We start from the raw sequence: 13,202 nt of genomic DNA, 5'->3' as shown, positions 1-13,202 counted from the left end.
TGTGCTAGCAGCCCTGGCTGGCGTAGCTCAGTGGATTGAGCTGGGGCTGCAAACCAAAGTGTTGCAGGTTCGATTCCCAGTCAGGGCACATGCCTGGGTTGCAGGCCATGACCCCCAGCAACCGCACATTGATGTTTCTCTCTGTCTCTCTATCTCCCTCCCTTCCCTCTCTAAAAATAAATAAATAAAATCTTTTTTAAAAAAAACGTGTGCTTGCATCAAGGACATTCGTCAGTTGCTAACTCTTAAAATGTGTGCTTGCATCAAGGAGCCTCGAGTGTGAAAACTCCTTGAACACCTTACTGAGCACAATAACTGAAGCCATTCATTCTGTCACAGCAAAGTCCTGCACTAAATAAAGACCCCGCAGTGGGCCCGGCTCTCAGCGGCTCTGGGAGAGGAAAGAAGACAGGAAATGAGGCAGCTTTCAAAATGTCCACACTCTGCTCCTCTTTGCAGGACCTGAGGGTAAAGGGCCAGAGAAAGAACCGAATGTCCCAGACCCCATCATTCTCCAGAACCACCTCCCAGGCTGTCCTGTGGCCTTAGGTAGGTGGTCAGCAAGGACAGAAAGTCTCTGGACCTTGGTCTGGTCATCTACCTCCACATACCTGCTGGCCAGTGGCCAGCGTACACCCAGGAGCACGGGGCAGTTCCTTCATCACACCGCCTGCCACCAGCCAAAGGCGTGAGTCCAGTAAGTGCCACGCTGTTACAGCAATACAACTGTATTTAAGTACGGGGACCCCTAAACCCACATTTATACTACCCAGTATAAAAAGAGTTGAAGAAAATGCAATTACAAGAAAACGGGCACAAGTGAAAATGCCAGAGGTTATTATCCTGACGTGTTACTGTAACCTTCTGGACGGAGCGACGCCCTTCCATGTGTGACTAGAAAGCTGTTAACGCTCGCACTGGCCAGTCGAGAAAAATGCAGCTTCATCCTGTCACCAGAATGCACTTATTATGCACGAGACTTTATAGCTGCAACTACAACGTGTTTAACGCTTTAGAGGCAAAGACCCTTTCCGTATATTACCCCACCCTCTAGTCCTGCTCCTCAGGACAGGCCCGTGATGCAGGGAGGCGATAGTCCCATGCCACAGGGAAGGAAAGGCTCGCAAGGGAAATAACTTGAAACTTACACCAAACTTCGCCACTGTGAACGACACTGGTGCGTCTCATCCCCTATACCATGCTGCCTCCCCAAGGTGAACTTACCTCTCACCCACACACCAGTAAGGTTTTGCAAGCTTGCTACTGAAAAAAAGGAAGAACGTACAGCACTAAAATTCTGAATTTTCCTACGCTCGACTCTACAATGGGAAAAAAGGACCCCAATAACAATACCAATCTTTCTGAGCCCATTCATTAACACACACACACACACACACACACACACAGCGATGACCGGGTGTTTATAACTGAGTGGCTTCTAACGCAGTGGCTGTGGTCTCAGGAGGAGTTAATATGCTGTGTTCTCCTCCTCGGCCTATATTGAAGTCCAGATTCTTTTGGGTCATTAAGGGAATATGAAAGACTATTAAGAGATAAATCGCCAATAGTTAAATAATTCAGTAGCCAAAGCCCATCAATGGAATTATATAATACCGGCGTTAGGGCATTTCACTGGCTGACGTAAAAAACTAAGCTTATTATCCAAACTGCTGTAACTTGCCTTATCGGAATGCGTATCAGAAAACAAAGGAAACCTGACGTCGGGTCCACGACCTGGAATGCTTCAACTTTATTTTGTTCAGCGCCTCCTTTCGCATCATCATTTTGGTTGGTGCAGGGAAGCGGGAGGGGAGGAGAGACCTCCATACCAAACGTTCCTGTCAGCAGGGAGGATTAAGGTTCCGGCGCCCAAAACACGCTGGAAAGTGACTTGCCGAGGGGAATCGATAATAAAGTGCCGCCGGCAATGTTTGAGGCCAGGAAGAACAAGGACGCTAAAATTTAATTATAAGTTTAGCAACTTTCTAGGACAGGGAAGGTGCTTTGGCTTTGGGCTCTACGGATCCCTTCCAACCCCAAGCAAAGCACCCTCCCAGGCAGGGGCCGATTTAACCGCGAGGCGGCCGGTGCGCGCCAATCGCCAGTGCCCAAGTCTGGTTAGCGCAGACCTGCCCGTCCGCGGCCCGGCCGGGCAGCTGTTGATCACGGGGCCATTTTTTAAAAAGCAGAGACCGAGAGCGAGTGGGAAGGGAGCGAGGCGGCCTGAGCCGGGGGAAAGCCGAGGGAACGGGAGGAGGAGATGAGGACGTCCCAGGAAAAGTCGGAGAGGGCTGCAAACTGGCGGGGACCGGGGGCGGGGCTGGGCGGCAGGGAAGCGGGAGAGGAGCGGAGGAGGGGGGCCCGCGGCTCAAAGTTCCGCGTCCGGCGGCGCCCGCGCGCTGGGGCTGCTCACCTAGCAGAAGCGTGGTCCAGGTTCGGCCGCGCCCCGCGCGCCGCAGGCCCAGCGCCCCGCGCAGCCCGGCCGCCAGGCGCCCCCCGAGGCCGCCCCCGGAGGGCGGTGAGGCAGACTCCGCGCGGGGCCCCTTCCTGCCCGCGGCGCCCTTGCGCCCCGGGGACGCGGGCGCACGCTCGGGCCCGGGGTCCCCGGCGCCCAGCGCCCCCCTCAGAGGCGACCGCGAGGCGCGGGGCGGCTTGGGGGCCGCGTCGCGGTGCTTGTTCCGCGCCTGCAGGACCATCTTGGCATAGTCGCGCCCGCTGGCTGCGCGCGCCCGGACGGCGGCCCGGGCGCCGCTCACTCTCGGCGGAGGGCGGGTCTGTCCCTCCCCGCGGGCCAGGAGGCGGGGAAAGCTGCAAGGCCGGGCGGCGGCTGCCTGCCTGGCGCTGCGGCCGGGAGGCGGCGCGGGACCCGCGCGCCCGCCGCCGTTGCTCCGGTTGTCACGGCGACCGTGGAACGCCGGGGGGGCGGGGGTGGGGACACCCTGCGAGCGGCCCCGCCCCCGCCGCTCCTCCGCGCCGGACGCGCGCCCCGGTCGACCAGCGCGCACGCGCGGACTTCCGGCGCGGGCGGGAGCCAACCCGGTGGCCGCCCTGCGACCCCTGTCCGGCTCGGGACCCGCGCGGAAGCCGGCGGGGGCGAGAGCACTGACCGCCTTCCGGGTGCGGCCGCCTGTCTCTCTGCGAGTGGCGGGAAGGCAGGGCCTTCTCGGCACCGGGGCCGCGGGTCGAAGTTTTGACCCGATTAAGGCTGCGCGTGGAGCCCTGCGGAGCCCGCGTGGACGGGAGGCGCGGCGCGGGGTGTCTGGACCCGGGAGGAGGCTCTGGGGAACGACCGTGCGGGGGCGCTGTGCTTGCGTTCTGCAGCCTCCGGGGCCCCGCCGCTGGAAGGCGAGAGAGAGGGTCCAGTCGAGCCCCGTCCCACGTTCACCCCACTACCATTCCTCCCCTAGTCGCGGACTTGCACCTTAGAAGGTTGAGGAGTGCAGCCCCCCAGGGTGACTTGCGAAGGACGGGGCAACCCGACTTACAAAGACAGCAACATTCTCGGTTTCCCATGCTGTAACCTTGTGGCTTAAAAGAAAGAAAACAGAACTTTATTTGCTAAAACAAAACTTGAGTTGAAAACGCATTTTCTTTCACCAAGCCTCGGAATACGGGAGTAAAGGAAGTCAGGGAGGAGGGGGAAAATCCGGGCGGGTCCCAGTTACCCCTCCTCCCCTTCCTCCGCGTTCTTTGCGCAAAGCCTTGCAGCCTCCTGGATAACAACTGAGGAATTCCAGTCCTTGCTCTGTCCAATGGGCTCGTTCCACGAGTTGTCCATGAGTCCCAGTTTTGAAATTCAAGCCACATCGTGCTGGTTTGGTTACCTTCATTGTACTTTCAGGGTCTTCACGGGCCTGCGGATCCCCACTCAAGTTTCTCTGCCCACAGATTCCTTTATTAGGGCAGCTAATAACTTGCCTTCTCTATTACGCCCTTTTAAGGGACAATGAATTCTTTTGTAAAGGGAATTTATTTTGCCATGCTAACTTATCATCCTGCATACCCTGCATATTGTGAATTTGGGTTTTCAGATGTCTTTATCGGAGCAGGGAACAAGTATTTTTAGACACTTAAAGAAAAGATTGAAAGTGATGATACAGAATGCTTGGATTCTAAAACAATGTGTCCGATGGATCCCGTGTTATCCTCTTGGATTAATTTTTAACTTATTACCCATTAGAGTAAAAGAAAACTATTTCAGTGTCTATTAAAGGTAATACAAATAATGTGTTGACCAGTTTTATTTAAATAATTAGAAAAAAATAACCTGGAAAAGAGATTTAACATTGGGAGTATTGGGTCACTTATCTGTCTCCTATCCACGGTAAGCACGGATTCAGGAGCTGCCTCCCTTCAACTGGTGCTATTGAACCAGGGAAACACCTGTTGCATGAATAAGTGAGTGACTGAGTGAATGCATGCAGGTGGTGACACAAGCAAATGATGATTCACAAGGCTGTGTTCTGCAGAGCACTTGGAAGTCTCGAATGTTTAGAGGACAAAGACTCTTACTCAAGCTCCTATGGTCCCACAGGGCCCACCCCAGGGCCCGGCTGCCTGCCTTGCACCGGGTTGAGTTGAACTGAAAGAGGAAGGGCTCGGGTGCAGATACACCCAGGGGGTTTTTCTTAGATCTACCAGTGGTGAGGAGTTCCTCTTCTTTGCCTGGCTTCCTAGTACAGAATCCCAGAGAGGGACAGGGTAGCACATTGGTTAGGAAAAACATGGTAATTTTAGGCCCAGGTTCCAGTCTTGGTGCTGACATGAAACAGCCCTGTGACCTTGGCCAAGCCTACTAGACTTTTTTGAGTCTGGTTTCCTCACCCCTAAGATGAAAGTAACAAAAGCATCTCCACGGTAGTTTTGTGAAAATTAAATTTAAGACAATGAGTGCAAAGTATCTAACAATTCCACGGAAGTAGTTTTTCAATACATGTTCAAAGCAGTGGGTGGTATGTAAGGAAGATGGTGGGTCCTTGGTCCTCAGTCCCCCCGGAGCCTGAGGCTCACAGGGCAGGACTGCCCGGGGCTGCGGGAGGCACAGGAACCGAGCACAGGGGCGCAGACAGCTGTGTCATCTTCGGGCCAGTCCCCCTGGGCTTCATGCTCCTCGGCTGTCCGAGCCGCTGACCCTCCCCTGAAGTTGCCTGCTTCCCACACATGCTTGACAAACGATGCCCATTCAGGGGTCATTAAGCCTGGATAAAAAAGCAGGCAGCTCCTCTTGCCCTCCTTCCCCCTTCTGCCCTCATCCTCAAGAAAGAGGATGTTTCACACACAGGGAGGGTGGTGGGGCAGAGACTGGAACCCTCATGGAAGGTCACAGGTCACGTTTCCTTCTGTCTTTGAAACTCTGAGATCCACCAGAGTAGTGAGGCTGTCTGTTCATCCTCGGCATCCTTAGGCCAGCGCCTGCCACACAGTGGTGGGTGCTGGGAAAAAGAAATAGGAAGAGAAACGGAGAGCTGGTTTTTACACACTGTGTTGGGCCCTGGGCATGGACGATCCTGTGAACTGGTTCAAGGCTATAACGAATATGGATTAAACGTTGCAGCCACAGACCACCTTCCAAGTGCTTCTCTTTCCGGGAGTTGTAGGTACACCGGGAAGGTATTGCCTTATGTGACGCTGTCTCCGTGCTGGGCCGAGGCAGACAGGGTCCAAGGACAGGAGCCCGTGGGAGCAACCGCTGAGGGAGAAGCCCTGGCCTGGGCCCCTGTGTGGAAACTCGGTCCTTTCCTCACTAAAAGCTCCACTTGGAGCATTTCAAATTAAAAAAACAACTTTTTAATTGAAAAATATTTTTTTAACTTGGGGGATAGAGAGAGAGGAGATTAAAAGGAGGGTACGAGCATAAAATAAAGAGGAAGAGCATAAAATAATAGAAGCAAGGAAGTAAACACCCCCAAATCAGGCCTGGCAATATTAAGATAGAGGGGCCACGGGAATACTGTGAAGTGGGCAAGGAAGCGTCAAATGAGGCCACGAGAAGCCTGTGTTGGAAGCTACCTTCCTTCTTCTGCACATGGGCATTTTAAAGGCCCCCCTTGAAACCCCCTGAACTCCCCCTTTTCTCCCACCTGCTCTGCTCCCCACAGAGCGGCAGCCAGAGGAGAACCGTGGCTGTGGCATGGATTTCTCATTTCCTCAGACTAGGTCACTCGATCTCTTTAACCAGAAGTGTCTTGGGGTCAAGTTCTAGATCCTGGTGGTGTTTTCCTGCAGCCAGCGGTTCAGTGTGAAAAGAGGAACCTGCACACTCCCAGCATGGCTCACAGTCACCGAAAATGGCGCAGCACCATGAGTCTGTGCAATGCTCGCTGCTCAGCAAGTCCGCCAACATTAACTTGTCACTGTGTTATAATGTATCCGTTGGGTCTCTGGGGAGGACAGGCGTAAATTGCTACTTTATGGCTTTTCAAATTTTATCTACTGTCTTCCTCCTAGCTGACCTTGTAATTTAAACTGTTCATGCTCCAGTGGGTGTTCCTGAGAAACTCCAAGTTCATTACCGGTCAGAGTGCTTTGTCAAGGACCACTTGGTCGGGGAGAGGCCCATCTCTCTGAAATGCAATTCCTGTGACTGAGGGCTTCCTAGGTCCACAGGACCTCGGTGGGCATTAAAAATTCATACGCGAATTCCCCATCCCCAAAGGGCTGGCAGTGTAGTTGGAGGGACGGGGTACGCTGGAGCAAAGTGTGGTCACATAGGGACGTAAGGTGATTTGGAGCACACGTTCAGGAAGTGAGCTGAAGGAGGAGGGACCGTGGGTGGTGGGACTGAGGGGCGTTCAGGGGAAGAGATGCAGCGGGGTCTAGGCCTTGTTAGAACCACAGACTCTGAACAACAACAACAACAACAACAACAACAACAGCAACGACCATGAAAAAGCTGTTCCAGGCAGAAACAGCGTATTTCAGAAACCCTGTGAGCCTGGCCCAGGGTGGGGGCTAGCATGACCATCTTAAACCCTTTGGGGAATGAGGAAGGGGAGAAACAACGAATGTAAGTTTCAGTGATAACAGATGGGTTAAAAGTGAATGCATGGGTGGAGTAATGATCGGATCAGGCAGTGCCCGGGGCACGCCCAGTGTGGGTCCTGGCTCACGAAGCCCCACACACTCATCTAGACGTGAGCTGACACTCCCCCGAAGGATGCTGGGCTCCCCATGTGCCCAGGTGGCCTTAGGAACACTGGGAGCCTGTGGATTCCACCTCCAGCCTCTGACCGGGGCCAGGGCCTGCTCCCACCCCGGGGGCCTTTGCTGACACCCAGCCAGGAGTCTGGCCTCTCTCTGGGCTGCCCCCAGACCCAGAGAAGTAGCGGACTGGCTCACACAGATGTCTGTGGTCGGTCAGCAGGCGCCCACCCCCATTCTCCAGGACAGGCTCGGGGATGCACCACACAATTTACTCCTTTATCCCGACCTCGTCATGTGCTCCCAGCAAATGTTAAAAAAAAATTAGTTCACCTTATGGCCACCTAACGTGTTCTACATTTGTCCTAGGACTAACTGGACAAATGTATGTATTTTGGTGAGACGAGGCCTTCACCAGGTCGGCCCTTGGGGTGGTGAGGGAACGGGAAGGGGGCAGGTCAAAGGACAGGTCAGAAGACAGGCAGCGCAGGGGAAGCGGGGGGGGGGGGGGGGGGGGGGGGGGCAGGGGGCAGAGAGCACGCCGATGTCTGGGTCCCTGGGGCAGCTGGGTGTGAACTTGGGGGAAGCCCCCCTGGACCTCCGGCCCTGGCCACCTGCCGAACCTGACCTGCCTCATCGCGACTTCGTCCAACCATACAGGGGCCTCCTGGGCAGTTTTCTTCTCCGGGATCCCGTGGGCAGTTTTAGTGTAGAGATGGTGCTGCTGCTCTGAAAAACGGAAGTCAAGCAAAATACATGGTGCTCCTTAGAATTCAGATCACTGGCCGCAGCCCCAGAGAGTGAGGAGTCTGGGGTGAGCTCCAGGCTGCCTGCACGGCTCGCCAGGAGGTTGCTGACCACACCCTGCCAAACCCGGCCTGAGGGGTCGTAGAGGCCTCACCTCAAATGAAGCGTCTCTGAGTGTTCGGGGGTCACACTCCACAGCGCATTGAGATTCTTTCTTTTGCTTCTATTTTGCATTTCCGAAGACAAACAATTTCCAAATTCCTCCGTTATGCATATCTAATACTCGATACGTGTGCAAAGGAGACACAAACAAATTCTGCCTGGAGAACAAATGGAAAGAGCCATAGAGATACATTTTCACCAAGATTACGCTTCATCCTTCTTTTTTGAAGTCATATTTTGGAGGAATGGCTGTTGAATGTCCGTAATAACTCTTCTTTAGTAGTTTCAGATGGATCTTGGAAACAGGCCTTGAAAATACTGCCAAGAAAACAAGGCAGGTGACAGCGGCCCGTGTGCTACGCACAAACCTCTGGTTGGGAGGTGACACAGATATATGTGAGATCACAACTTTGGTGTCGCCTGACCTCGTTCTGTTTTAAGATTTTCTTTTTCTTTTTACAGAGTGGGGGGAGGAAGGGAGAAAGAGAGGGAGAGAAACATCCATCATTTGCCTCTTACATGCACCCCAACCGGGGACCAAACCCACCAGCCAGGCATATGCCTTGACAGGGAATCGAACCAGTGATTTTTGCTTTGTGGGTCAACACACAACCAGCTGAGCCACACTGGTGAGGGCTGACCTTGTTCTGGGAACCTGCAGCAGAGGGGAAGGAGCGGTGGGGAGCACCCACAGCTGCTCAGCGCTGACCCTCAGCCCTTCCAGGTCTCAAGCTGGAGCTCTGGCAACATTGCCTGGGAGCCTTGAGGAGACACCCACACCTAGAACTCACCCTGACCAAGAAGCGCCTCTGCCCCTTTTAGAATCTCCACAGGTGACTGCCAAATGGTGAGGCTGAGACCCACACAGTAAAGGAAAGGAAAAGAAGAAAGCCTCTCTATTCTCATTCCCAGGTCTGATGATAGATTTTTATAACATGCACTCGTTTCTTTTTACACAGGCTCTGTCCAGTAGAGAGAAACGCCAAGGAGGGGACCAGGGAGGGAATGCAGGATGTCAGTGCGATCAAAACGCAGAAGTGGCTTCCACACATCAGAGGCAGACCTCTGTCCTTGGCACCGGTCTCCGTTTGAGTCCCTCCTTTGTAGTCTCTCCAACGCTTAAACCAGGCCACAGATGCTAATTCCACCCCAGCGCACAGGAGGACACGGCGTCGGCCGGACGGCGCCTGGAACTTCCAGCCCGGAGTGCCAGCATTTGCTGCCCACACTCCTGCTCCTCCCCTCGCCCCAGCCCAGCTCTGCTCCAGCTTGGAAAACCGGGGCGCATGTCTCCCCTCCTTCTTCTCCATGGACTGGCTGGGATCTGGAAAGTGATGGATAGAGGAAGGAAAAAAAAATGAATCCAGGCGAAGGGGCAAGGGTGAGGAGCCAGCGAAGAGAGTCATGAGATGCTTCAGAGAAAAGCTTCTGGTGCCAAATCCCATTTTTTCTGGAGCTCCCCAAGCTCGAGATGCCTTTGTGGAGCCAGCAGCGGAGGAAGAGGCTCAGGGGATCCTAAGTGTCTTAAGAACCAAAGAGATCCGGGCGGAGGCACCGTGCGTGGTCACGTGCGGGCGCGCTTCAACGCAGGAATGATGGATGCGCATGTGCGTTCTTCATGCCCAAAGACGCGGTGACAAAAGGTAACACATCAAAGAGAAGGAAGAGCCTCGCAGTAACAAACAGCTACCATAAAACCAGCCCTCGCCGGGTCCCTGGCACTGTTCTGTCCTCGGCTCGCATCCTTGAATCCTCACGGCCTACCGGGTGCAGGACGGAGCACGCAGGGAGGCTGAGTCATTCGCTGCAGGTGGGCGCGATCCAGGGGGCGCTGGGACAGGAACCCCTGATGGGGCCGCCCCGCCCGACCCTTGATTCCGCACGGCCCCCGGAGGTGGGGCGTTGGGGAAAGACGGACACCGCGAGCCGTGGTTTCCCCTCAGCGCTAAAAATCGCTTCCTTGAAAATAAAGGCGGTGGAAGCCCATCCAACAGTCAATCGCAGCCTCACACAAGGAAGTACGTTCAGGGCCTGGGACCGTCTTGGGCTCTTTTTAGCTTGTGTAGCAAGAAGTAAGCCGTCTGCAGGCTTTGGGAGTCTGTTGTTCGTTGGGGACGAGTGACTCGAACCGCCGCTGACAGCCCACCGCCACCCCACGCGGTTGCGCGGAGGTATCTGTGGGTCCGGGCTGGAAAAGCCGGAAGGTGTCGGAAACCCGCCCCCCGCAGTTTGTGCCAGGCCTCCCAGACGGGTGCCTTTCTGGAAAGTGGGTGGCAGAAAAGGGAGCACACCGCAGTGTCGTGGGCCTGCCTGGTGGGACCAGCTTCAGGGCACCATGCCTGCCGCCCGCCGAGAGCACTGGACGGCAGCCAGCAGTCGGGGGAGTCACAGCATCTACCGCGTAAAATCCGAGGGCTCCTGGCTGAGAACTCGCCCCTTGGGCACAGCAAGCGGCAGGCCTGGAGGGGCCCCCAGCACCTCTGGGTGCTCGGGCCTGGTGCTTCCTTGGCACCGCAAGTCAGCCGGGCAGCTCTGGTCAAGTCCCCGGTGACACTGTGCGGGGAAGGAATAGACAATCCCCCAAGTCCCTTCTAAGGGGGAAAAGACAAAAAAGGCTGCGATGTTCTGATTCACACGAGACTGGTGCATAGTTTCGGCTCCCGTGGAGACGGACTAGTTTCGTTGCTCAGCTTCGCTGCACGTTTCCCTCCTGCCTTCAACCTCCTCCCCATCACGCGCCCCGAGCCCTTTCCTTTCGGTTTCCCATGGGGAGATTTTGTGACGCCCCGGTGCGCCTCTGGTCTGCAGGCTCTAAAGTGGGCATCGCTCGTGTTCAATCCACGGAGGCATTTACTTAGATCATCAGCCCGGAGCACAGCCACGTGTCCGAACGCCATGCCCTCAGATGCCCCTTGGCCATGAGACCCTTTTGGCCACTGGTGACCAGCAGTGAGAATCCCACTGAAGCTGCGTTGGTGACATTTCACTGAAGCGAAGAAATTGTGTTGGAAAAGTTTGTTCTCAAACACGGACGTGGGCCTTTCGGTTAAGCTCCCAATGATCAAGGCCGACTCCAAAGTGACAGCCCCATTCAGTGGCCGATGATCACAGGGTTCTCAAGGTCTGCCCTGTACCAGGGCTCTCACAGGCTATATATTTCTCTTTCGTGCAAAATGGTTTTATTATTGATCCCATGGGGCAAACTATGTTCTTACAGCTTAGATGATCTAATGTTTAAGAGAAGAATGTCAATGAGAAAACTATATTTGCTTTTCAGCCTGTGAAATGATGTAATATGGCCCGATTTGAGGAGGAGTACCAGGAGACAGCTTTTCCTACCTGTCCTTCACTTAAGCGTAGGCGGCGCCTTCATTTCCACCATGTGAGTTCACCTGGATTAGCTGCAGGTATCCTCCCACCCCCCCCCCCCCCCCCCCCGAGAAAAGATCCAGCTGAAGGAGCATCGTCACGCCCATTTGACAGATGGAGAAACGGAGGCTCCGTGGAGGCTTCGAAGCACAGCTGCGAATTCTCTGGCACTCCTCCTCCCATCACCAAGCGGGGCCTCTCTCGCCGCAGCCCCAGCAGCGTGGCGCGAGGGATGCCGTGTGAGCGGGAGGCTGGGTCTTAAAAGGCAAGGGACTCCCACTGGCCTCTCTCCTGGGACAGGTACCCTTGGAGCCTGAGCCTTCTTGGGAGAGGTCCAGCTGCCCCAAAGCCACTGTGATGGCAGGGCCACACGGTGGGACCATTCTGTAGTAGGAGGAGGAGCCCACCACTGCTGATTTCTGGAAGAAACTGGCTTCCAGGCACCCCTGCTGCACGCTGTGTGGCCGCGGCTTCCAGCACAGAAAGGCCCCGTTGGCTTCCCCCAGGCCTCCTCTGCTGTGTGGGTTCCTTTGCTGCGTTCGCCACTGCAGGCGGGCGTGTTGCCAAGGGAGGTGGGCGCCCCGCAACCGCCCCGCAGAGCCTGGCTGGGCTTGAGGAATTACGCCCCCCACCCCCCCGGGGCTCCCGTTTGGCTGGGTCTACAGGAAAAAAAATTTGTGTGTTCTGAGCTCCAGCTGATTTTTTGATCCAGCGTTGGCTTTAAGGTAATCATCCTCTGTTGAAAATGTAAATTCTCACCTGCTTCTTCCAGAGAGATTGGCGAAAAGGCACAAGATCATATAAAAATCAGTTTTACTGATAATGAAGTCTGGGCTGGAGGGAGGCGGAGCTCACGTGGCACCTGGGGTGTCCCGAGGCCGGAGGGGATGGCAACAGCCACAGAAAACAGGGGGAGTGGTGCCCCCCTGGGGGGCGGTGCTGTAGGGCTGGCAGCCGGGCAAAAATAAGTCATCTTGCTCCTCTCCGGGGTATATGCAATGTTTTCTTTAACCTCCGCACGTTTCATGAATTAAGTCAACAAATATTTACCGAGTATTGATTTTATTACATACGTGTTTTTAAAAAGGAGAATCAGTTCGTTTTTGCCGGCCACAAAGTCAAAGCGTAATTCAGAGGTTCACTGTCAAATTTGTGTTTCTGCTTTCTAGGTTTCTTTTAACGAAGGTGTTCCTGCCCTGTGAGGAGGAGGGGGAGGGAGGAGCGGGAGGGTTCAGGACTGTGATAAGGAGCACACATTGTGTTTAGGACTTTAAGTACAGTGCCCGGTCTGTGGGAGGGGCTCGAGATATGCTAATTACTGGTCTTTCCCATTCGCCTCCCATCTTCCCGGGGTTTGTCCAGCAGACGGACACCCCTGAAGCCGAGCTGATTTCTGTGTCCTCTGGGACAGGTGCCCGGAGCTCAGCTCATGGGGCAGTGGTCTGTGAGTCTGCCTGTGGCTCATTTGCATATCGGCAGCTTCCCCTCCCAGGAACCAGGACCACCCAGGGTCCCACTTTTGGGCTCACATTCCAGAAACATCCCTCGCTACCACTGCCACCATTGCCCGTAGGGCTGAGTGTAACTGCTGACTTGTATGTCTCTCTCCTGCTTGAAAGAATGTATCACTTTCCTCTGAGTTCCTTCCTCCGTCTGGCACATAGCAGGAGCGTGATCACTTTAAAAAAAAAGTTATCTGGCTTTGCCTTGAAATTGGCTTTCAGATTCTTGGCAGGAGTGACATTTTTTTTGTCTTGTTAAACGCACCTGATCATAACAACCCA

The 13,202-nt window shown here is 54.8% G+C and overlaps 1 protein-coding gene across 1 annotated transcript in view; it reads right to left on the bottom strand.

The window, feature by feature from the left end:
- DPY19L1 (dpy-19 like C-mannosyltransferase 1) overlaps window positions 1–2,825 on the bottom strand; it is a 60,748-nt gene extending 57,923 nt beyond the window's left edge. The window contains exon 1 of the mRNA XM_028525689.2: window positions 2,414–2,825. Coding sequence (XP_028381490.1) covers window positions 2,414–2,696 — 283 coding nt within the window. The 5' untranslated portion in view covers window positions 2,697–2,825. The remainder of the gene's footprint in view (window positions 1–2,413) is intronic.
- Window positions 2,826–13,202: the final 10,377 nt, after the last annotated feature.

The sequence above is a fragment of the Phyllostomus discolor genome, chromosome 10 (genome assembly GCF_004126475.2).
Source record: "Phyllostomus discolor isolate MPI-MPIP mPhyDis1 chromosome 10, mPhyDis1.pri.v3, whole genome shotgun sequence".
Classification (NCBI taxonomy): domain Eukaryota; kingdom Metazoa; phylum Chordata; class Mammalia; order Chiroptera; family Phyllostomidae; genus Phyllostomus; species Phyllostomus discolor.
This window is presented reverse-complemented; position numbering and strand designations above follow the sequence as displayed.